Source organism: Phodopus roborovskii, unplaced genomic scaffold, assembly GCF_943737965.1.
Source record: "Phodopus roborovskii unplaced genomic scaffold, PHOROB, whole genome shotgun sequence".
In the NCBI taxonomy this organism is placed as follows: Eukaryota; Metazoa; Chordata; class Mammalia; order Rodentia; family Cricetidae; genus Phodopus; species Phodopus roborovskii.
The window spans coordinates 22,030,255-22,056,545 of NW_026125391.1; the positions used below are offsets into that span (position 1 = coordinate 22,030,255).

At 45.5% G+C, this 26,291-nt stretch overlaps 1 protein-coding gene across 2 annotated transcripts in view; it reads left to right on the top strand.

Annotated features, from left to right (window-relative positions):
• The first annotated feature begins 1,651 nt into the window (after positions 1-1,651).
• The window catches only part of Prkce (protein kinase C epsilon), a 496,185-nt gene continuing 471,545 nt past the window's right edge, over positions 1,652-26,291 (top strand). For both annotated transcript variants that reach the window (XM_051175213.1, XM_051175214.1), the window contains exon 1: positions 1,652-1,999. In XM_051175213.1, the coding sequence (XP_051031170.1) occupies positions 1,652-1,999 (348 nt within the window). The remainder of the gene's footprint in view (positions 2,000-26,291) is intronic.

Sequence of the window (26,291 nt, forward strand, 5' to 3'; positions counted from 1 at the left end):
GAAAAGAAAGAGGAAAATTAGGTTTCAAAACTCACACCCAGCAAAAAGAGCTCAACAGTCCGGCTGGCCCCTCCCCCATCGCGGTACAGAAGAGAATCCCGGGACAGAGTGACAACCAGGCCAGTTCTCTCGCGGGCGGCTGGTGACCGCCACGGTACAGGCAGGATCGGGAAAGGTGCTGACTTTTCTGGGACACTGAGACCCCTCCATTCCTCCAGTCCCGGCTCTAAAAGATAGTGTTGACCGCCGAGTGCGCGAGAGATGTGTTCCCCCACCTCCCACCCCCGCTCTCCGGGTGCAGACCCGGCTCTCCCAGTGCGGACCAGAGACGCAAAGACCTGGCCTGTGACGCTCGCCCCCGCATCCTAACGTCGCCACCCTCCCAGGGCCCTCACGGAGTCCTCCCTCAGCTCCCTCGCGCGCAGCCACCACCGGACCGGGCTAGACGGCTCGCTGATGTTTTCTGCTCAGCTCACTTTTCCCGTATTGCTCCCCCAACCGGCAAAACTTTCTATTTCCCCAAACACTGGTGCGCGCGCGCGCGCTCGTGCACACACACACACACACACACACACACACACACACACACACACACAGTCACTCACTCACACACACACACACACACACACACACACTGACGTCTTTGCGCATTTCCTGCATTAGTGGGAGGGAGAATCGCTCGCACAGCGATCGAGGGAAGGAGATCGCGGGCTGAGCGCTCTGGCGGGCGGAGAGCCGGCGGCAGCCGAGAGCGCGGACGCGGGGAGCGCGGCGGGCGGGCGGGCGGGCGGGCGCCGGCGGCCGGGAGGAGGGGCCGCGCTGAGTCGCAGTCCCTGCCCCGCCGCCGCGCTGCGCACCGCCGGGTGCCGGCCTGCGCCCCGAGCCCGAGTGGCGGCCACCTCTACCTCCCGAGCCCGCGCGGATGTGATATCCTGGGAGCCGGGCACCTCGCGATAGCCGGCTGCGGCGCTCCACTGCTTGGCCCTGGAGGCGGCGGCCGGGCTGGCTGTGAGGCTTGTGGATTTTTAAAAAAAATTGGCTCCGGGGAGGACTATTTCCTCTCGACATGCATCCCTCCGGATAGACTGCACATCCCTCAGTTCACCCTCCGCCCCGCGCCGTCCGAGACAGGCGCTGGGTGGGCGAAGAGGATCCGGGTTGAAATCTGCGCCCCCGGTTCTCGTCCCCGCCCCGTCCCGCCGCCCCCTCCCCCTCCGGGACTCGAAATTGCCAGGGGATTATGTTTCGGAAAGGTAGGTGAGCGCCGGGCGCGGCGCCTGCTTCTCCGCACCCGGACCCGGAGAACCAGCGAGGCGGCGAGTCAGCCCCCGCGGCTTGCGGCGGAGGCGACAGCTCGTCTCCTCCCGTGGAGGTGTCGCCGGTGGTGGTGGGGGGAGAGACTTGCTCCAAAAACGGACGTCTCCAGCTCTCCCCCCTCCCTGTTTTCCGTTAGGAATCCGGCGAGGAAATACATGCACTCGCTGAGAATCGCCGGCGCCAGGGCGCAGCGCCACAAGGTGTAGCGAGAGAGTGGGGTGGGGCGAGAGGGGACCCAGGAGTCCCCTAGGCTCCCAGCGTGCCTGCTGCCTGCTATTCATTCCTGCCCTCGGGGCGGACTGAGTGACCCCGGCTCCAGTTCCCTGTCCCGACCATGGTAGTGTTCAATGGCCTTCTTAAGATCAAAATCTGTGAGGCCGTGAGCTTGAAGCCCACAGCCTGGTCGCTGCGCCATGCGGTGGGACCCCGGCCACAGACTTTTCTTCTGGACCCCTACATTGCTCTCAACGTGGACGACTCGCGCATCGGCCAAACAGCCACCAAGCAGAAGACCAACAGCCCGGCCTGGCACGATGAGTTCGTCACCGATGTGTGCAATGGGCGCAAGATCGAGCTGGCTGTCTTTCACGATGCTCCTATAGGCTACGATGACTTCGTGGCCAACTGCACCATCCAGTTCGAGGAGCTGCTGCAGAATGGGAGCCGTCACTTCGAGGATTGGGTGAGTCCAACCCCTCCACGTCCAGTAGCCCGGGGTCCCAGGGAAAGACTTGCTGCTTCAGGATTGGATGTGTTTGTGCACATACCTCTCAATTTCCTTGAGAGGCACATTTCATTTCGTAGCTGGAAAGACATGCACATTAGGATAAGAAAGATGGGATTTAGCATGTGGGCGCTATCTCCTGTCTGCTCTGCGCCCTCCTGAAAATGGGCAGTACAAGGGGCTTGCAAGTTGGGAGAGCCCCAGAATGCAGGTACATAGCTTGGTGGAGGGGACCTGGTTGGTACCTTCTGCAAGAGCATGGTGGGCTGGGTAAGTGACTGTGTGTGGGTGGGTCTTTCAGTCCTTGGAGAGACACGTGGAGCTCAGACTGGAGGTTTCCTGTGCATCCTGGCGTTGTCCTGGGTAGCCCAGTGAGTAGTTTTATAGATCCCTCCGTTAGGAAGCCTTCTTGTTCCAAAATCACAGGTTAGTTCATCTGCTGACCTACAAGAAGGTGTGAGTCCCAGAAACATTAGGCCAGCTAGTTTTGCCCATCTGTTTAGAATGCTGTATTTAAAAAAAAAAAGTCTCTGTCTGTGGTTATAGGAAGTCAGGACTTGGAATCTGAAGATGACATGTGTCCATGCTTTGATTGCCAAGACACTAATTCTGAAATTATGTTCATTGTTAATTGATTTCACTGTCAAATATTAGGGATTTGGATTAAAAAGGTCTTGCTGATATACCTTAAACCGAATGCATTCAACCTTGGCACTTGGACAGTTAGAGAAACCAATCCTCCCCCACCCCCTCACTTCTCAGAGGAACAGTGTTAAATTGGGAAATAAATAGCTCTGTCTTCAGGTTTGTTACATGTTTCTATCTGGAGCAAGTGTTGCTATGGATGAATATATTTTCAAGATTCTTTGGTTTGCACAGAGAGCTGTCTGTGTTGCCTCATGAAGAGCTGTAGAAGAACCACTTTCTGCTGAGAACACAGATAACTTCATCAATATCTTAGGGGTCACAGGGTGCACATGTCCTTGGCATATCACTACATCATATTTTTTAAACATATTTTTCAAGGACAGAGAGTTTTAGGGGGAAACAAAACAAAACCCTGTTCTTTTAATACTCCTGGCTGTGATAGAGCCTTCCGGGAACCATGGTTACTGATGGGGCTTTTAGGGCAACCCTAGTAAGCCACATGAGCTGAGCGCTAGGACACTGTGGCTTCCACTTTAGACAGCAGGCAAACCCTAGGATCCTGAACTCTGCTTTCCTTCCCTTCTGGCCTGCTGTCATTTTACTGTTATCCACAGTGATGCCCAAAGGGCCATGGAGGGAACAGCTAACTTCAGAAACAGACTTGAGTGCTAAACATGTGTGGTTTTGCATAAAAAGGGGAAGAAAACTTTGACTTCAGTAGCAGGAAGGTGGGGCGTTCTTGCAGGAGGTGCTAAGAGCGGGTAAACAGTGGGCTGAGAGCAGTGATGGTGATGAGCAGGTCTGTGTGTTTCCACATGCAGCTCCAGTCTGAAGGCTGCATCTGAGTGTCCCTGGCAGCACTGAACTGGGGTCTACTCCAGATGCAGGGCAGAACAGGATGCTACCTTCTCTCCTCAGCTCTTCTAGGAAGTGTGCACTCAGCGCTCATTGCTTGATAGCCATTCTCCAAGGTTCTTCCATTTATGCTGGATTTGGCCCTAGATCAGATCTTCTAGTGCACAGGCAAAATTTCCAGACAAGGACATTGAGTTCCAGAGAGGCTAAGTGGGCACCCAAGGTCGCATGGCAAGCACAGGTGGGTTGGAGGTTGAGCCCTCACCTCCCATTGCTCACTGTTTGCCCAGTGGGGAACAGCCTGTCTGGCTTCCCAGGCTATTTATTAGCCCTGCAGATTCATATGCTGTGGCCCTGACATTTTTATTGTGTGCGATAACGTAAAGTGCTTTCAAAATCATTATCTCTTCTGCCTTGTAGCAAGTGTGAATTGAATATGACAGGCATTGGACAGATTAAAAACAAGACCGAGAACAGCCCAAAGAATGAATCTAGTGGCGGAGCTGGTTCTGACTGAGGGATGCTGTTGCTGCTCTCTGAAATGAATATGGGCTGTTGGCTGGCCTGGAATCAGAGACAAGTTGCAAAAGAGCCACCTTCCCTATGTCAGTCACCCAAGTACACCCACAGCATCACAGCTGCAGGTAGAATTTCCTGGGCTTAGACTTTGTGCTCTCTACTTGGAAGAGATGAACCTTTTTGTAGGTATGGCTCTGAAGCCTGGCTTGAAGTAATCAGATGTGCAGAACATGAAGGAGAGAATAAAGTCGCTGGTCATCTCTTTACTGTGGAATATCTCAGCCACCTATGTACTCACCTGTCTACTGGGTTGGTTCCCCTCGTGTGATCAAATTCTATAATGGAAACTTACCTTCCTAACTAACCCAGGAATAATAATTTAAAAAAAAAAAGAGGCCACAGGTTACTATCAAGGAGTTTGCATTTCTGTACAGAAAGGATACTTAGGTGGTAATTCAGTTCCAAATGAGTGGCACTAAAATAGGTTGGATGTTCAAATCGAGAGTGTGTTAGGAGGGCTGGGAGAATCCAGGAAGCCTTCTGGAAGGAGGTATGCACATTGAGTGTAAAAGTGTTGGGCATGTTCAAAGACATATCTGTGGAGGATACAATGTACCAATCATGTTCATTGCCAACAGAAAGGCATGGAGAGGCATGGACAGCTCCTATGCCCAGGGCTGTGGGGATAGATAAGTATGGCTAAGCTGAGGACAAGATAGAACCAAGTTTACACAATTTAAGACTTTTCATTTGGCTGCCACCTGAGCTATAATTTAATACCAAAAAAACCCCACACAAACAAAACAAAGAAACCAAACTGATTTTTACTTTGTACCAATCTTTTCTCAAGCCATACAGAACCACAGGTTTGGACTTGGTGTTTTCTTGGTTCACATCCAAATAAGTATAGATGTAAAATATAAAGGACGCTCATCCCAGTGCTCTTTAACACCATTAAGGATGGAACTCCAGAGTAGAAGAACATTTAGAGGACTAGGGTGGATTTTACAATGTGAAAAGTCCAGGCTGTAGGAACTGTCTTCCAGACAGGAAAGAAGAAAGACATTTCAGGTTATGACGACAGAGGGGGCTGCTGTAGACATAGTTTAAAGCAAAGCAAAGAACAGATTCAAACTATGCTTTTGACTACATGAAATGCTACTGATTTGGGTGTGCATAGGAGTGACTAGGGGAAGGTATCAGGAAGATAGGTACTCTGCCCTGCCCCCTCAGAGCTGTGGATTCTGTGGCTTGAGCTAATGGTGAGGAGTCTACATTTTTAGTGGCTGGTCCTTTGAGTTGCTTGCTTTGAGAACTATAGCTAGAATAAGAATTGTGGGCAGAGGAAGGGCTCCAGATTCTGTGGAGGCCAGAGGTTGGTGTCAAAATGTCTTTTTTTTTTTAATTGATGGCCACATTATTTTTCCTTTACTTATTTTTGTTTACTTAACATGCACACTATGCACACTTACGTGTGTGTGTGTGTGTGTGTGTGTGTGTGTGTGTGTGTGTGTGTGTGTAGAGGTCAGAGGACAAATTACAGGAGTATTTTTCTTCTTTCACCCTGTGGGTTCCAGGGTCCAAGCTTATAGTCAGGTTCAGCAGCAGGCACTTTTAGGGATTGAGTCATCTCATCAGCCCTCTAGTTTTTGAGACAAAGTCTCCTCACTAAATGGAAGTTTGTTTCCACTGATCTGGTTAGCCAGTGGGTTACTGGGATCCACCTGTCAGGCCTCATAGGCAGGGTGCTGGGGTTACAGACCCCTGAGGCAGCACCTGGCTTTTGAATGGGTCCTAGATTTGGGCAACAAGCCTGGTACTGGCTAAGTCATCTCCTAGTCCCAGATTTCTTAAAACAAGACTTGTAAGGATAACTGTGTCAGCTATACATATTGTGTATTCATGTTTGAGGCAGAGGTTGGATAAAGGAAAAGTGTGGTGGGTTTTGCTTAGGGGATGCAAGCTAGGGAGGAGGCTCTGAGGGCAGCCTATGGATGACAGCTGCTGGCCCCTTTACTCTCTGGGTTTTCTCACTTATAATATACAAACTGAGCTTGCCTCTCTCTTTGACCATTTGTACCGTGTTGGCAGACATCTTTAGTTTGGGCCACTCCCTTGATGTATCTTGTCACAGGCACACTTATTTATTTATTATGATCTATTTAGTGCTTTTAGAGACAGGGTTTCTCCGTGTAGCCCTGGCTGTCCTGGAACTCACTCTGTAGACCAGGCTAGCCTTGAACTCAGAGGTCCGCCTGCTTGTCTCTGTCTCCCGAGTCCTTGATACCTGGCACTGATGGATTTATAATTTACCATTCATGTCTGAAGGTCCTCACCCTTTGAGAGGGGGCAGTTCTTTCTCCAGACTATTTGTCCTGGTCTGCTTTCTGTCACTGGGATAAGCCACTCTGACCAAAACCAACTGGGAGAGGAAAGGATTTATTTTATTTTGTAGTGCATCAGCAAGGGAAGTCCCAGGTGGTAACCAAAGCTGAGACATGGAGGAACGCTGGCCACTTGCTTGCTTCCTCTGGTTCACACCCAGTTGACTTTCTCATGTAACTCAGGACCATCTGTCCAGGGGCAGTATCACTTGTAGTGGGCTACATCCTCCTGTTTCGATTAGCAGCCATGAAGATATACCACAGACACACCACAGGCCAATCTGATGGAGAGGAGGTTTTTTTTCTTCCCCAGTATGGCAAAGTGAAGCCTGAAACTCCCTGTGGCAGCTGTAGAGAGTCCTTGCTGGGGCTAGACTACTTGGGTTTTAAGGCCACCTTTCCCCTTGACCTAATTCTCCTGTGACCTTTAGCGAGCCATCTAACCTTTCTGAGATTTGGTTTCTTCCTCTGTAAAAAATGGATGATGGTGAAATCATCCGCCTGAAATGGTGGTTGTGGGGAAATTGAGTTTATACACACAGTGTGCTTGGATCAATGCCTGCCCCTCAGTATCTGCTCAAGGAATGTCTGATAATTGTAGTGTTGAATCCCCCAGCACTGGGCTCTTCCTTGGTCAACAAGATTCACCTGGGGAAGGATCTTACAGCACCAATGCCAGTGTCCACCCCCTAGCTGTTCTGATTCTGATATCCTATGGGTCATGGGGCTCTGGTCCTGTTAAACAGGGCTCCTCCTGTTGAGATCCTTGTACAAAGGCATATCTCAGTCTTCTTAGGGAATTTCTGAAAACCTTCTGTATCATTGTTTTTTTTTTTTTTGTAGACAGAATGAAGTGGAAAGGATTTATAAAGGGGGCATGGCTAGGATGGGAATTGCCCATTCAAGATTCCTTTGTAGATGCCTTCCCTGTTCATGTGATACTTGCTATATAATTCAGTAAGACTTCCCTCGGCATATAGGGTATCATCTAACTATCTTCCCAATTAGTCCTTGGTCTAGGGCTAGCATATCCAGATTCCTGCCTCATGGTAGTCAAGCAATATCTGTGTTCTCTCTCTCTCTCTCTCTCTCTCTCTCTCTCTCTCTGTGTGTGTGTGTGTGTGTGTGTATGTGTGTGTGTGTGTGTCTGTCTCTGTCTCTCCATCTCTGTCTCTCCCCCCCAGCACCTAGCCAATGTAGTGAATAATTGAGGCTCTCTTCTCCCCAGTGGTCACCTTGAGTTCTCACTGTATTTCCCAGACACTCACCAGTTATGACTTTGGACTTGTGACTTAAGCCCCAGATGCCTATTTCTTGGTTTATAAAATAGGAAAATGAGAATTCATTCCTCTTGGGGTTGTTGTGTGAATGAAGTAAGGCAGTCCTGTGAAGCTCACAGCAAAAGATCTGGCCACATTGCATTCCAGCAATTTTGTTAATGTCTGAAGAATTATGTGTCGATGTTCATGGATTTAGATGGACATCTTAAGATGAACATATGGCCCAGTGAAAGATATTTTTTTTCTCCTCACTCTGTGAGTGTGTTTTTATGGAAAGTCTTGATAGTCTAAAAATAAATTTAATTTACTCATACTTAACAATTTTATTCTCTTATTACTTCTTTGAGAATTATATACTAAGTGTTTGTGATTATACTCATCTCCACGACTCCTCCCAGATCTACTCCCCCTTACCCACCCAACTTTGTGTCCTCATTTTTCAAAGCTTGTCAACTGCAGTCCCATGCTGCTACTCTAAGGTGTGTGGGCATCGACTGGAGCATGGTGGACCAGCCAGTGGTCATACTCTACTTATGGGAGATGATCAGAAATAGGAGCATTTGGGAGCTAGTGTTTGCTTTGACTGTACCAGCCTTATTTAGTCTGAGGATTTCAACAGATTTTCACTGCTGTTAGCTTTAGATTCCTGTCTCCAGACCATACCGAGCTTGCAGCTCCAGAATTTATATGTAGGCCTTTCTTCTCATCAATGACATTTGATTGAGTATGGAACATCTGAAAACCAATACATATGGTATCTTATGCCCAATTACCCCCTCTCAACCTAAGCTTATTTTCTTCAGCTCAAGTGCTGTCAACTCTGCCTTTCTAGATCTAGTCCTTGATGCCCCTCATTTTCACCTCCACACTATATCCAGTCCTACGTAGTAGCAGCATCTGCCATAAGAATAGATCCCAAGCATTAGCATTTTCCATGTCTCTCCTCAGCCCAAGCCACTTATGTTGTATCTGGATTATCTCAACAGTCCGGTAATTGGTTCCCCCTTGTCTGAACTTGGTCGAAAAAATGCCTCAGGGGGGAAAACCCAATTCCTTCCTGTAAGACAACCCAGCCAGGCCTTCTGGGCCTCCCTGGCTTGTTGCCTACTGCTCTTTACCTTCGCCTTATGTGTGAGTCGCTAGTCATGAGAACCTGAGGGTTACCTTAGACATGCTCACCATGAACCTACCTACCTGCCTAAGCCTTCCTTCATTTCTCTCTCCTTCTAAAATGCTTCTTCTACAAAGAGTCTCCTGGGTCAAACATTTATTCAAATGTAACATTCCCGGTCAAGTCTTTTCTGGTGGTCTTATCCAAAATGTCACTGTCTTTCAAGACTTATGATTTAGCTTGATTATTTGATTATTGTTTTGCGAACAAGCCTTATTATGTAGCTCAGGCGAATCGCACGCCCTCAGTTCTCTGGCTTCAGCTTCCCAAGTACTGGGATTTCAGTTACCATGCCTGGCTTTCTCAGACATTTTACTTCTTTAGTTTTAAAGGCTTATTACTTTTTAAGGTAGCACACAAAATAATGGGTTTCTCTATGACATTTTTATATGTATATGTCATTGGATTTTCTCTCCATTTCCATTTTATACACTTCTTTACATGGTTTCTCTTTTCCTTATCTTTGCCTCTTATACTTCATATTTTTCTTACTCATCTTATCTAACAATGAGGCAGAAGTTTTATAAATTCGGAAGCTTTTAACCATTTCTGTCCTCTCAACAGTCTAGCCAGGGCCTAGTGCATTGGTGAATGCCAATAGAGAAATAGTATTCTCTCACTACCTGCCATGGTGCTGCACAAGGGTAGATATGGGGGTGTAGTTGAGACAGAAGGTATGTGTGGCACAGTTCCTACTTCTGGGGAGCATGAAAGCTTGACATGTGTTTGAGAAGGCTATAATGGCAAGCATTTGAGTGTATTTCATATCCTTGTTATTGTTTGAGAATTTCATACATACTTATAGAGTGTTTTTAAAAATCAAATTAATCTCTAACCTCCCCCAATGGTTCTCCCACCCACCCTATTACACTCCTCTCCCAATTTCACGAAGTCTGTTTATAAACTCACTGGCTCCACTTAGTGCTGGCTTTATGTTTGTGAGCATAGAACCATCTACTAGAGTACAGACAACCTCGTAGTGTAAGTATCCCTCAGGGAAACTACTTTCCCTCTTCAGCAGCCATCAGGTACCTCAGCCAGGGGTGGGACTTCATTCTCCCTATCCATGTTAGGCTTCTGTCTGGCTTGATCATGCACAGCCACCGTTCCGCTGTAGGCATCTACTCCATTTGACTCTTCCATAATGACCCTCCAGACTTGCAGGAAGAGGGTGTGATGCAACCGGCTCATTGAGAACTGAGCTGTCCCCCTGAGACACACATTGTCTGAGTGTAGTCCTGTTGTGAATCTCTGTATTGATCTCCATCTACTGCAAAAGGACATTCTCTAGTGAGGGTTGAGACATGCACTAACTTCTGGCTTTGTACAAACAATCCCTTTTTGTACAGTTTAAAGAGAGGAGGAAGGATTTTATGGAAGTCTTTGAAGACTTTCAGACGGTGCACTGCTATTTCCACAGGTCAATATGCACTATGCCAAGGACTCTTTACCAGTGGGAGCTGGGTACCCTCAGGGCCTGTACAAAGTGCTGTGGTAAGAGGAAATATAGAGAGACCACGTGTCCTTATTTGCAGAGCTTAAAAATCAACTTTAAATTCTTACTGGCATGTTATCTACAAAAAACAAAACAAAACACCCAAGAAAGAACCTTGCAGTTGGCAGTGACAAGTCATGAAATTTGAGACACCAGCCCTTGCTTCATGGAGATCACTGAAGCATGTACCTGCACAGCTTCCAGGGGCTTCACACAGGCTGAAAGAACTCCAGAGCAGGCCTGCACTATTTTACATAAATAAAAGCTTCACTTGGCAAAACACATTTCTCTCCAAGTTCCTCTGGGTATATATGGGCTTGTTAAGTAATTACAATCTATTATAATGTTAATCAGCAGGGCTGCACCTGGTTGAAATTTAGTTTTCTGACAGAAACCATGTGAAGTGGCCAAAAGCCTATGCTGGGCTGAGAGAATCATGAGGCCAGAAATGTACTGTGTCATTGTAACTCACCCATATCCAAACATAATAGAAACTCCAGAGGGAACAGGTTTGGATTTTATAATATCCTGCCCAGAAGAGAAACTCAAACCTGTCCCCAAACCCCAGCGCTGCAATGACCTTCTGCCTCCCATCTTCCCATCCTGGCCCCATCTCCTTGAAGTGTTATGGAGGTCACCTTTAAGCCAGCTGTGTTGCTGTGTGCCTGTAACCCCAGCCAGCATTTGGGAGGTGGGGGAAGGAGGAAGTACTTTTATTTGGTAACATAGACGTACACTCACTGAGTTTGCCACCTGGGAAATACTTAAGGATGATGGGGAATGTCCTTCTGTATATGTGTTTCTTTTATTGGTTGATGAATAAAACACTGTTTGGTCAATAGAGGCAGGAAGATAGGCGGGGCTAGGAGACAAGAAGAATTCTGGGAAAGGTAGATAGAGAGAGACTACAAAGAGACACCATGTAGCAGAGGAAGTAACAGGTCCAGACCCTTCTCCAGTAAGATAAAACCATGTGGAAATACTTAGATTAATAGAAATGGGTTAATAATTAAGACAGATGGCTATCCAATAAGAAGCCCTAGCCATCAGCCAACAGTATAAATTTAATATAGTGTTTGTTATTTGGGGCTGAAGAGTGGTGGGACTTGGTGGGACTTGGCACAAAGTTACTTTTCATAGTTAGTCTCTCTATCTAGAGTCAAGGACTACAAAGGGTAAGTTTAGATTTAAAATGGTCTCTCTTTGTGTATTATTGAGCCTGAGATCCATCAGGGAGGGATCTTCTAAAAATAAACTGGGAAGCAAGCAGAATTTCTAGAATGTAAGATCAATGACTCTATGCCTTTGCCTTTTGCATTGATGGTTGCTTCAATCATCTTGGGTAGCTGAGAGACTTATCCACCAGCCATTGGAGATGGAACACAACATCAACCAGTGTGTGTCAGATTGTCTCTTAAGGGATAGGAGCCTTGTTATGTTTTCAGATCTCAGTGATCAAAGAGGTTGGGAAATGTTACAGAGTCAGATGCACCTTAGTGTATCAGAGACGTTAGAATCACAGCTGGGCTGGGGAGGAGAGATAGCTCAGTAAAGTTCCTGCTGTGAAGTCACTAGAGTCTGGTTGGCTCCACTAGCACCAATGTAAAATGCTGGACTTGGCAATATATGCTGACAGTCCCAGAGGGAGAGACAGGAAGTCCCTAGGACCTGATGGTCCAGTCTAGCCTAATGGTTGAGTTCCAGGTTCAGTGAAAGACTCTGTCTCGAATAATAAGGTGGAGAACAATTAAGGAAGACATGGCATCAACCTCCGGCTCCCACACACATGTAACATGTACTCTTGTATACCTGTGAGTACCTGCATGGACACACACTCACACACATACACACAGATGATGACCCAAAGCAATAGGAGTGGTTTACCTCAGCATAAGCAGACATTTCCCAGATGTATTTTTTTATCATAAATTTTAGTATTTGTGAGACACAAAGAACTAGTCCTTCCCCCCCTCAACACCCTTTTGTGAAATAGTGAGTTTGAACAGCAGTGGGAACTCAAGAAGAAGGGGGTGTTGATAGGCAGAGGCTTCTGGAATGGGATCCAGACATAAAGTGAAGTGGGGCAGAAGACAAGTAGGTTTTTGGCATTTTGAGCAAGGGTGGGGGTAGTTGGGATTAAAGATTTCGATGAAAGGAAAAAAAAAAACCTCAATTAGTAATTCAAACATTAAAAGCGCACATACACTGACAAAGCCAAATTGAAACAGTAGATAGAGCGAGTATTCATCTGTTCATCTATCCATCTCTCCAGATAGCTATTTAATAAGTACATACTATGTACCTTCTATGTAGTAGGAAATTTTCTTGGGGCAAGAAGTTTAATCAAATCACTTATTCTATATCAAACTTGTAGTTATTAGGAAATCTAATGTGAGGGGTTACCTCAGTCCTCCAAGTTGCAGTCCCAGTTAATTTTATTTTTAAAACTTGTTGATAACCTGATTGGGATGGAGAACAATTTTTTTCATCAGTTGCATATCCTTACTGAAACTACAGGTTGGCTGATTCAAGCTGGTGAATCTAAAGAATAGAATATGGGCTTTGTTGTTGACCAGTCCTGGATTTATGCACACTTGGAACTGAGAAAACCCAGTTTCTATTGCCAATTCAGTGCTGGTGGCCCTTGGGTGGGAAGTGAGGTTTGACCCTATCCCTCCCTCCTTGCAAGTCTAAATTTTTTTGTCTCATTACTCAGGTTTGAAACTTCCTTCTTAGGGTTCCTTATAGAAAACCAGACTCTAGCAGTAGAGTACATGGTAATGGTTTTGCTATTTGGGCCTAAACTTGGGATGTGCACATGATGCTTCATTTGGGAAGCATGACTTTGCTTTAGGCCACAGTGCTGGACTTCCTAAGGAGTAAACAGCTGAAGTGAGGGTGGTGGTACATGCTTCTAACCCAGCGCTTGGGAAGCAGAGGTAGGAATGTTGCTGCAAGTTCCAAGCCAGTCTGGCCTGGTCTACAGTGTTAGTTGTCTCAATAAAGAAGTAAGCAAATAGAATAAAATAGTACAAAATAAGATAAAACACCATGGTGAAACCTATTACTTATATGCTACGCTAAATAGTTAAAATACAAAACTAAGTAAAAAATAGAAACACACAAATAAACAGCAACAAAATATGGAAAAGCCAGGCCACGCTTCTCTAAAGAACTAGATATTTATACAAATAAACACAAAAAGTCCTTCTTCTGACCATCGTTAATGGTTCTTAGACATTAGTTTTTCTTCTCTTTTTCAATTATGTGAATTTCTTTCCTTCCTTCTAAGTATTTGGGTTTATGAGGCCAGTAATAGTTGGCTGGAGGAGGAAGGCTAGAATCAGAGGGTTGGAGTAGGTGGGTGGGAGTAGAAGCCTGGGGTAGGAGGACTGGGGTAGGAGGCCAGGAGAAGGAAAGCTGGGGTAGGACAGATTGGGTAGGAGGGCTGGAATAAGACGCCTGGCCCTTCTGTTTTTGTGAGATGGAGAAAGTTCATTTAACTTCTTGAAACCTTTGTTAATTTATAGGAGTATTAATAATTGTCTTCTTAGCTATCAGTTGTAGTAAGAGTTACATTAGGTAAACTATGTGAAGAAATAACGTTGTGCCTGCCCTACTGATGAGTACCTGAGAGCATCCCATCTTTGGCGCTCAACTACCGAGCTGCAGCCTCGGGGCCACATCCTGAAGCAGCTAAAACCAGTTTGTGACAGTTAATATTGCCAACCTGACAGGGTCTGGAATCACTTAGGAGGGCAGACTTCTGAACAGACCTGCGAGGGAGTTTCTACACTAGTCTAATTGAGGTGGAGAGAGCCTCCCCTAAATGTAGGCAGCACTGTCCCAGGAGCTGGGGGTCCAGACAGAATAAAAAGCAGAAAGTGGGTGAGCACAGCTCCATTGATCTGTGCCTCCTTACTACAAGTGCAGTGTGGCCAGCTGTCTCAGGTTCCAGCTGCCATGGCTTCTCTGTCACAAGGACTGTTTTCTCAAAGTGCGAGCCAAAACAAACCCTCCCTTCCTTAAGCTGTTTTTGTCAGGTATTTTCTGGCAGCCATCAACTCCTTCCTTTGTCTCCTTTTGCTCATCTGAAATATCCATATTTTTTTTTTTCTTGCAGCCACCCTGAGTCCAGATTCCAGATGAAATAGAGGATAATTTGAATTTCAGATAAATAGTGAATACTTTTTATTTTTAAACCAAAGATGTGCCCTACATATTACTCATGGCATACTTATACTAAAAAAGTATCTGTGCTTACCTAGCAATGAAATGTAGCCAGGGGCCTTCTATTCTTTCATGGTGTCCTGAGTCTATGTTTCCTACAGTCCTGGCAATTAATTAAGCATGGCCATGAACAGGAATGGATTGTCACGCTTGTCATCTTGTTCCTCTGAGGACAAAGGAAGGATATTTAGCTTTTTGTGAAAATAATTCTAGCAGTAATTAAAATTAAGAGATGTTTTTGATTGGCAGCTCCCTTCCATAGCCCATAAAACCACAGCGGTCACCTCTGCCGTCAGATGTGTTACTTCGGTTACTTTTTCTGTGGTTATGACAAAATACCAGACAAAAGCAACTGTCTTGGTTCTATTTCCTATTGTTAAAAATTCCCCCGACGAAAGCGATTTAAAGGAGAAAGGGTTTATTTAGTTCACAGTTTCAGGCCCACAGTGCGCCAAGTGTCAGGGGATGATTTGAGGCAGCTGGTTGCAATGTTTCCACTGTCAAGCTTCGAATTAATGCTCTGATGCTTTCCTCTGCTCCTTTTCCGCTTTTCTTCCAGTCCAAGTCCAGCCCATGAAATGACACAGCCCACATTGAGGGTCTTCCCACCTCCAGGGACATAATTAAGATAATTGCCTTAGACAAGCCCACAGGCCAACCTGATCTAGACCATCCTACCTTGAGACTTTCTTCCCAGGGGAGTCTAGATTACGGCACATTGACAATGAACACTAGCCACCTCAGAGACTTAAGGGAGAAAGGATTTATTTTGGCTCATCACTTGAGGGTGCAGTCCACCATGGTGTGGAGATTATGGTAACAGGAGCGTGAGGCAGCTGGTCACGTTGTACAGTGTCTGAAGTCAGGAGGCGGAGAGAGCTGATTGTTGTTGCTCACATCACATTGTCCTTTTACTTTGCCTGGAACCCCATCCTGTAGGATGCTGCCTCCACAACCCGGATGTCTTCAGAAACTCCCTCGTAGACATGCCCAGAGGTTTGTCCTAGGTGACTCTAGATCCTGTCAGTTTGATAACAGGTATCAACCGTCAAAATGGGGGATGTTTAATTTATGCATTATCCTGCCATTTGCCATGGGACCCTCCACCTCTCCTTCAACAGTGACAGTCAGAGTTCTGCTCCTCAAAGGTGCTCCATGTATGCTCACGGTGACCCTACTGTCTGTTAGCTTAGAAAGAATACCTTATTTGAGCTCAGGCGACTGAGAATTAAGCCATGGAGAAGCTGTGGAGATTGGTTATTGTGTATTTGTTAGTTTAAGGAACCCAGGGACTTGTGTGAGATCTATGTAGCATCATTGTAACAGGCCTGCCTTCCCACTCAGGGTGAGGGGTTGTCCTCCGAGCCTGAATAACAGACTCCACTCTGCTCCCTTGGCCAGCCCTCCAGGGCCAGTGGCTCCCTTGACTTTACAGCAGGAACTTCCCCGGTGGACCCTGGTCTTTCATGACCTCTTTTTGCTTTACTTACTACACTCCGATCCCTAGAGCACCCATCCCCAGACTCCCCTTTTCTGGGCAGCTCCTGGCTCCTGCTCTTTTGGACCACATTAGCATCTATCTGCTGCCTGTGCCTCTGTTTAGAAGCTTTTCGTGTCTGGCAGTTTATGGTAGGGAGCTTCCTGCCTCTTCTCCAGCACAGGCGGGGAAGATTTTGGACAGGAAGAGCCCTGCCATCTGGTGCCATCACTTGACGTCCTGCCTTGGGCACAGACATTGGTTAGATAAAAAGTTCATGTAGCTACTTAAGGAATATAGGTGCTTTAGTTACTTGTGCTCAAGGGTTTTCCTTCCTTTCATAAGAAATTAGAATGTGGTATTAAAATTACATTTAGATGCTTGTGCACATACAGACACTTTAAAATTTGAAAATGCAAGGGGAATATTGATACTTTTGGGTGATTTCAATCATTTATTCAGAATCTAGCATCATCTTTAAAGTTGTAACCATAGTAATAACATTAGTGTTGGCATTGCTGAGGATAGAACCCGAGAGACTTCATGCATGCTAGGCAAGTACTTAACCACCAAGCTACATCCCAACCCTGACTTTACTTTTTAAAGTCGTATTGGGTTTATTAAACAAAATCTAGCAGAAGGCACAGAGTGCCACTCCACACAGTTTACTGTGATTGTTAATGTGTATATATATTTAAACTTAAAAGTTGAGAAGGATGCACCAGAGTGCCTTGGTTATCGTAGTGTCAGCAGTTTGCATTAGAAGAATGGGGGTTTTAATCTCTGCCTTACTCCCTGGCCACTGAACCAGTGATATGACCTATGGACCAATTGCATAACCCCTTTTATTTCTTCATCTGTAGCACAAAGCCTGTCATATCTATCTAAGTGTGTTGTTTGGAATAAATAGCATAGTGTATACAAAGTGCTTAGAGAATGCTTGTCGTATGATAAGCACACAAAAATGTTAGTTATTAGAACTCTATTGCGAAATGTAAATGGTGACTTCTGCGGTTTGAGACTGATTGTGTTGTTAAGGAGGCCATCAGACTGAACTCTGTGTGTCTGATTATCAAGCATGGGCTTAGGGGATGCCTTTCATCCAAGGGCTACTTCTCAGACAGATGGGAATTCTCATTATAATGACTTGCATGGGAAATGGCTGCGGTTTGCCAAGTTTGTATTTGCTGCCCGCTTTCAAGCATTTATAGGCCAGTATGTATTCTCGCAGAGTGCTTCGTTCACAGCTAGCTTGTTTATTTTTTTCACCAGCCTGACTCTGTTGCTAATGAGCTCTGTGACCTTGGGGAAGAAACTTAACCTCTCTGAGCTTAAGAGTTCCTTCTGTGTGAAGTGGAACAGTCACAATGGATCTTGTCACATCACTGGGTTGTAGAGCCTTAAAAAAGAATGTCACACACGTTTAAATTCTAACTAGGGACACTTTGGGATCTGGGGGGAGAAGTGATATGTCTTCATTCAAAGTATGTAAGTGAGGGCTCTGAGGCAAGAGAATGTTCCTTGGTGGGGACTGGACTCAGAGTTACCTCCCAGGTTTTTTTGTTTGTTTGTTTTTGTTTTTAGTGCAACTACCCGAATGAATCTGCAATAGCAGATTTAAAATGTGCTTCTAGGGTGCTGGTGGTGTAGAAGACCTGCAGGAGAGCGTGGCTTCAGCCACCTTATCCCTACATGGCTCTAAAAGTTCCCTTTATCGCTGCTTATCATGACTGTGTGCAGGCGCCCGTACAGCCTGACTATTTCAGGGGAAAAGGGGAGGAAGACAGATAAGATGAGGTTCCGAAACAACCAGGGCTGGAGTGGGGGTGGGGTGGAGTCACATGTCTGTCCCCTGATGGGGGGATTTGCAGCAGTGGCTTGGGCTGAGGAAGCCTTTGTGCCTAGACAGCAAGTTAGGCACCCAGGAAGATTTACAGCCCAGATGAGCCCTGCCTGTGCTTGCTCACCTCATCTCAGTGGTCTACTCTCTATAGTGCAGGGGGCTGGGTCCTGCTACAGGGATGGCTCAGTGGGGACCCCCACAAGGGGTTGTGGGGTCCACATTTGAAAAGACTGCTCTATCGTCAGGCACAGGGAGACTACGATGTGAGTAGAAGTACTCCTTGTCAGCACCCTAGCAAGAAGGAGCTTCAAAACTTAAGATGCCTGTGATAGACACTCCCAGTTCCGTATTTTAGTAGCAGGGATGTGTGTGTGTGTGTGTGTGTGTGTGTGTGTGTGTGTGTGTGTTGTGTGTTATACTAATGCTATGTAAGATATCCAGATGCCCTTTGTTTTTGCTGGTGAGATGAGCTTCTTCAGAGAAGTGTTGATAACTTACATGCCTCTTAATGGGATCTGGGTTTTAGGGGACTCAGTGTCAATTTTTTTTTTTCGTTCCTTTCTGAATTTAGTCTTTCTTCTCTCATTCTCTTGCTAACACTGTCTCCTGGGGATTGAACCTAGGATCTTGCACATGCTAAGTAGGTTTCTCTGTCACTTAGTGACATTCTAGCTCTAATTAAAATAAATTTCAAATGGCAATTTTAAATATGAAAATAGAATGCTATAGTCATTATCACAATTCCTTTTATGCAGGCAAGCATTTCTAAACCCTGTGGGGGGGATTTTTCTTTTTTTTTGCATGTGTATGTGTGTATATATTCACATGTGGCGCGCGTGCGTGCGTGCGTGCGTGTGTGTGTGTGTGTGTGTGTGTGTGTGTGTGTGTGTGTGTGTGTGTATGACTGGAGGTCAATGCCAGAAGTCTTCCTCCATCTTTCCCTACCTTCTGTGTTGAAGAAGAGTCTTTCACTTGAACCCAGAGTTCACCTACTCTGCTAGTCTAGCTAGGCACCTTGATTTGGGAATCCCTTGTTTCTGCCACCTAGGTGCTGGGACCTTAGGCAGCCACCATATCTGCCTGACATTCACATAGATTCCGGGGATTCAAACTCTGGTCCTTAAACTTGCACAAGTAGTACTTTACCCAGCAAAGCATCTCCCCAGCTTCTGTTTTCTTATTGTAAGTTCCAATTTAGGAAGAAACAACAACAACAAAAAAGATAGTGTCCTAGAAGACTTTCTCACCCAGCATGCTTTAAGGTGAGCCAGGTGGAGAAAGTAGAGAGGTTCCTTGCATTCAACACCTCAAGTTTTGCAACTCAAATAGTTCTATAATAGCTGACATGTTAAGATTGCCCAGGGAGAGACAGAAAAGCTTCCCAGAGGGGATTGATATTGACCTTGGTCCTAACGGTCAGGTGGAATGGATCAGATTTGCATGCATGTACTATCTTGCTTTGCCTGCCCACTCTTTAGTCCTGAATCTGCATCTAAGGATGCAGACACATCCCTGGTGAACTGAAACCTTCAGTTTCCCAAGAGCCCCTATCTCTTGGAGACCTTGAAAGTGGCATTCAACATCAGATAGTGGTGCCTCTGGGTTCCTAGTGGAACCATTGGCATCCAGGGTTAGAGAGTTTAGTGTTCCTGCCCCGTGGTATATGGAGGTTTTTCCATGCACTTGGCTGCATCCAAGCTGTGCCTCTCCTGATTACTATATAGAGACTTCAGAAGATGTGGTGTTTTGGCCTCGTCCCTTATGAGACTATATAATGTCCACGTGTTTGTTTAATAATATGTATTTTCTTTTATTTTTCCCTTCAAACTAGTATGGTAGTTGTCTTAGTCATTGTTCTGTTGCTGTGAAGAGACACCATGACTATAGCAACTCTTATAAAAGGGAAGAATTTAATTGGGGACTTGATTACAATTTCAGAGGCTTAGTCCATTGTCATCATGGCAGGGGGCATGGTGACATGCAGACAGGCATAGTGCTGGAGAAGAAGCTAAGAGCTACATTCTATTGAGAGATTGAGAGAGAGAGATAGAGAGAGAGAGATAGAGAGAGAGATAGAGAGAGAGATAGAGAGAGAGAGGTAGAGAGAGAGAGAGAGAGAGAGAGAGAGAGAGAGAGAGAGAGAGAGAGAAAGAGAAACACTGGCCTGGGCAGCAAAGGCCACTGCCAGTGACACATTTCCTACAACAAGGCCACACCTCCTAATCCTTCTAATCCTGCTAAAGAGTTCTACTCCCTGGTGACCAAGCATTCAAATGTGTGAGTCTATGGGGGTCATTCTTATTCATACCATCACAGTAGTAAATAATACTTTCCTAGTTTGACATTTGAGAACAAGACCCAAGGAAGTTATGTGAGCAGATGACCAGCACCCAGATCTTTTGAGTTTTAGGATAATATTCAGTTAATAGGGGCTATTAACAGCATATGCCTAGGTAGTAGGACCTGGCTCCAAAGCCATTGATAGCAGAACTATTATGTGTGGATTATCAGTATTCAGTCACACATTGGAAATGTATTCAAAAGGTAACCTAGTGGTCAGAATGCCTTCTTTTTTCTCACTGTTCCGTTTCCTTCATTTTCCCTCTGCTTTCTCTTATGGGCGACCAGATGTGGGAAATTCCCACACATCATTTTCCTTCCAACTGAAAGAATGAAAAAAAAAAAAACCCACTATTGCATATCTCATATTCATTAATTACTCATTTTAAATGAAATAAATAGCTCAGAAGTTAAGTGATTTAATCAAAGTAATAACACTGATCTGGTAGACATAGAAGATGTGAAAAAACAGGTTTCCTGTTTCCTAGTAGGGTGATTATAATGTTATAATCCCCTGTGTCCATCACCCATCCATCCCTCCATCCTTACCCATCACTCATTCATCCATCCACCCAGTTGATTTATTGGTTGTATAGTTAATGCTACTGACGTTTTCCAGGATATTTAGTACAGTAAGAGTTTTGCCTGTTCTTTCATTATGTTGCTCAACCTTGGCTGAGTCTGGGGTGAGTGCAATACTCTCTGTACTAACAAAACTTGAAACTTGTCTTCTTGTTTGCAATAACCGACTTTGCCTACCCATGAGTGGTTGATCTCTATATATGAGAAAGGTGGTTAAAACTAACAAAGAGAGAACTTTTGATTGTGTTTTACTTTTAGGTTTGCTTTTCTTTAGTTGTTTTTTTTTTTTTGTTGGGTTTTTTTTTTTTGTTTTGTTTTTTTCCCCCATTGCTTCTAGAACTCTGTATCAGGATATGATTGCCTTTGTGATTCTATCAACCCATTGGAATGACTTGATTCTTGTTTGTTTGGTTGGTTTTTGTCATTTTTTTGTTTGTTTTTTGAGATGGGTCCCTGGTGTCCTGGAACTCACTATGTAGATCAGGCTGGACTTGAACTCACAGAGATCTGCCTACCATCGCCTCCCAAGTACTGGGATTAAAGGTGTGTGCCACCATGTCTGGTCTTGGCTTGATTTCCTTTGTCTGAGTTGCAAGAGTTCCAATGGAGTCGGTGTCCTCAGGTTGTGTCCCACATAGTCAGAGGTGTTAATGGGAAATACATAGTTAATGCTCAGGGCACACCAGTTAGATGAGAAAGTGGCGCATTGAGTGAAACTCAGCGCCCTCCAGAGCTGTCTGATTTCCACTTTCCCTAGATGACCAGAGTGTGAGCAATGTCTCCAAACTCATTTCATCATACAGCACTGTTTGGGGGATAGTACTTAGAACTCTAGATGCATCTGATCAACACTTTCTCACAGTCCTCCTCCTATCACTTAAAGCAACAGCAAACAGTACATGCCCAGGCTGTGGATGAGGCTGATGTGCTAAGCAGGAAAGAATCATCATTCTTTTTTGCTAGCTATTTTATATTTTTCCCTTTTCCTTTTTTTTTTTTTTTTTTTTTTTAAATCATAAAGGCTAATGTTACGTTCCTTTTTGTTTCGTTTGTTTTTTCAAGACAGGGTTTCTCTGTGTATGCCTGGCTGTCCTGGGGTTTGCTCTGTAGGCCAGGCTGGCTTCGAACTCAGAGATCTGCCGGCCTTTACCTCCAGAGTGCTGGGATTAAAGGCGTGTGCCACTGCTGCCCAGTTTGCTTTGTTTTTTAAAGTTGAGCCCTGGTGAGGTATTGTGTAGTCACACTTAGTTCCAGTGCTCAAGAGGTAGAGGCAGGCTGATTTCTCTGAGTTCAAGGCCATCCTGGTCTACATAACAAGATCCAAATCAGCCAATGCTACATAGAGAGAGGAAAAGAAAAAAAAAAAAAAAAAAAAAAAAAAAAAAAAAAGAGAGAGAGAATCCCATGTGCATTGCAGGCACCTGAGCCTAAGGAAGAGAGAGAAGCTTAGATTGTATAGTTGCTTATTATGAAAATAGTTTGGGCTGAGTCCTGACCAGCAAGCAGGACTTTGGTATTCTAGAAGTTCATTCTTGCCCTGTCTATGGCGGTGGCATTTATAAAGCAAAGCCAGCTCTGCCCTTCTGGAGACAGTTTATATAGAATGATACTGGCCAAGACCAGGCATGGTTCAAACTCTTCATTGAAGGTAGACCTCAGTGTTCAGTTGCAAAGCATTGTCCTTGGGGCTGACTAGGAGACTGGGTTTTGGTGTTCTGACCTTCGGCTTCCAGCCACTCCTACATCTCACCTGGGATTCCCTCCTTTCTTGTGGCTGGGAAACTTATTTCACAGTGAGGTGCACGGCTCTGTCTGGGGCTGACATTGACATGTTAAAGAATTATTATTTTATGTGCATGGATGTTTTGCCTGTGTGGATATCTTAGCAGCGCATGAAGGCCTGGCATCTATGGAGGTGGCGTATCCCCTGGAACTAGAGTTACAGATGGTTATGAGCCACCATGTAGGTGCTGATAGTTGAACATGGATCTGTTGGAGGAGCAGCCAATGCTCTTAACTGCTAAGCTGTCTCTCCAGCCCCCGAGGCTGGCACTTCAGAAGATTTGTGAGGAGGGTGTATGCTTTCTCCCGGAGAGCATCGTTGTCACATGTCAGTGACAGGTAAAGATTGTTCAGGGAACTCTTAAACCAGTTCCTCACTTGTGACAGGGCTGTGACCGAGACCACAATCTCTCAAGTGCTCTAGGGCCTTTACATAGACTTCGAGGGCTGGGTCAGGATCCAGGGAGCTCTGCTTTATGGATGTATTTCTTGATTATATCACATTTTGGGCTGAGGGGGATTAGTGCTTTTCTACTATAAAGGAAAAACAGGCCATAAATGTTTAACTAAGGAATGTTATGGCTCTGCCCAAAGCTCAGTTTGGAAGCCAAGGAAAAAGAAAATTCCATCTTCCCCATGGAAAGTCAAATGGAAAAGTGAAAGCAAAGGTTGGAACCACAGGAGGAGACAGTACTTAGCAACACCTGCTCTGCTGTCCTTGACAATTCAGGGTCCCTCCCCCTTCCTTTCTCTCTCTCTCCCTCTCTCCTTCCCTTTTTTCTTTCTTTGACCTTTAGTTTTATTTCAAGCCTCCATCCCTCCCTTCCTCCCTCCCTCCCTTCCTCCCTCCCTTCCTCCCTCCCTTCCTCTCTCTCTCACACTCTCTTTCTTTCTTGAGAATTTCCTACATGTGTACTATATTTACATCATTTCTGTTCCCCACTCCTACTCCTCCTACGCCCCTCTCCAATTCATGAGCTCTTTTTTCAATTATTATTACCTCTACATACATAGGTGTAAATACAGCCTGCCCATCCCACCTAATGTTGTTTTTATGTGTTTTTAGGGCTGGCCTCTTGGGATTGGATAGTCTGTCAGGGACTCATTCATAGAGACCACTGATTCTCTCCCGGCAGACATTAATTGCCTGTGGCTCTTCATCTAAGGATGGGGCCTTGCAGGATTTCCTCCCATGCATGTTGGCATGTCAACTGGTGTCGTCATTGTGCATGTCATGTTTAGGTGGCCATATTGTTGAGATGTCATGGGTCCAGCTTCCCTGTGATATGTAGGAGACACTGTGTTATAGAAGATGTCTTGGTCCTCTGACTCCAACATCACCCCCCGCCCCCAGGGTTGCCTGAGCAGTAGGTGTAGGGCTTGTGTTATTGTTATATCAGTTGGGGTTGGACACCCTCATGGTCTGTTGTTCTCTGCAGTTGACCAGTTGTGGCTTTCTCTAATGGTTTTTGCTACAAAAATAAGCTTAGATTATGGGCAATATGTAAATCTGTGGGTGTCAGGGTAAGTGTTTAGAAGTTATATTGCTTTAGGGAAATGGCAGTAGTAGGTTTTCGTCTAAGGTCCTTAGCTTCCACAGCCACAGGTAGTTGGCTGGGTCATCCTGATGACCTCGAGGGCAAAGGAAAGCAGACAGTGAACTTTTAGTCTGGGAAATGGATGAGAGAAGCAATTACCTTTGGTAAGATATTTTGTATGTGTGTTAGAGTATGGCATTTATCAGCCCTCCACCACCAGTCCATGTTTGTGTGTGTATGCAGGTGCTTACACCTATGCAAGGTGTATGTGGCGGTCAGAGGTCGTCTTCATGTACCTTTATCATTTCCCACCTTATTATTTTAGATGGGGGGGGGTCTGTCACCGAATCTGGAGCTCACTTTCCCCCTAGATTATCTAGTCAGTGAACGCCCAAGATCTACGTGTGTCTGTTCTAGTCAGTGCTGGGGTTGTAAACATTCTCTGTCATAGCTGGCTTTTTTTTTTTTTTTTTTTGTATGTGTGTGTGGAGTGGAGATCTGAACTTAGGTCCCCATGCTTGCACAATGCGTTACCCCATGGTTCACCTATCTAGTATTGCCATTTCCATTTGCCTTCAGTCATCTACATACATGGTTTTTAATCTGGTGCTGTACATCAGAGAAGGAAAAAGGAAGGAGAGTGATGGGAGTCAACCCCAGAGAAAGCAGGTAAAGCTTGGGGCGGGGACCAGACTCCACCATTAATTGCAAACACATATTACACATTGCAAAACAAAACAGGACTGGGGACTGGGATGGGCTTACATTAAGCAGTCTCCTTGCTAGCAGATGTTTCATTGGGCCAGGAAACTCCAGGAATTACTTAGCATCTTAGCCTGTGCCTTAGTTCTTCCCAGCCTCTTTTCCTTGCTGTGGATGATATGCTGGTTTTAAGTCTTCCTTTCCTTATTGCATCTTTTACTCAAGGGTGGTTGAGAGTATTTGTGTCCTCTTTCAGGAGATAAATACAGCCACTTTCACTGCGGGTTATCATTTCAGAACAAGAGTGGATCTAAATGAATCATCCCAGATGCATTTAATAAATGATTTTCCTGGGCATGCATTAGCTAATTTTAAACCAGTCTGACAAGTTTCAAAGTCCATTTTGGGGAAAATTCAGTGATGCATATCCAGGTTGGGTTGCCACTTACGCCATCTAACCTTGCTTCTTTCCAGCATGCTGGTCTACTGGGCATGGTTATCACTTATCATCAAAGGTGGGGCAGAGGGGAGGGAAGGATGGGTCCTGGCTGGGCTGAAGGTTATGTGTGCACCAAGAAGAGTTCAGGCCCATGCTTAGCACCTGCCTGCACTAGGAACAGAGAGTTGAACTGTAGCTCACATATGGGTCCGGAATTGGGTGCACCTTCCACCAGGAAGTCTCCAAGCCTGCAGCATGGACTAGCTGGGGAGGGGCAGGCTCTAGGGATGAAGGTAGCTCCTTCCACTTCAGGCAATGACTGGAGATATTTCTGTCTCTGGCAGTCTCTTCATGCTGAGCTTCTGCTATGACAACTCTCTGCTTGATGTCAACAGTCTTGGTGGTGAATGGACATGTTTGCTTTGTTTTGGAGAAGATGAGCATTGCAGTAGGAGATCTTGGACTCAAGAAACTCAGTGGCCTCCGTGAATGTGTGGGTACCTAATCATTGTCAGTAGAATTCTTGTCTCCAGGTTCCCCAGGCTCAGGATGGACCCTTGGTTACTTCTCTATAGAGCAGCTGTGGACCTTTGGTGGGTCACCTCTGTTAATCTACAGCAGTCTGTTGCTTGCCTACAAAGAAATTAAAAATAGAAACCAAGACAAGTACAGTAGAACAGCCTGAGACATTAATAATATCTTCACAGCATGTGAACACGATCCCTTCTTATCACACGCAGTTCAGAATGCATCAGTATGTGGAGGAAAGCTGAGTGTAGGACTAGAGCATGGATAGAGTACAGGGATCCTGCTGTGAAGCAAGTTCAGATCCATGCCCACTGGGGAAGCCACAAGTGTGCCAGAGGTCAACTTGAAGTGCCTTTTGCAATTGCTCTCCACCTTTGAAACAGGTTCTCGCCCTGAACCTGGAACGTGTAGATTCAGCTAGCCTAGCTGGCTGGCAA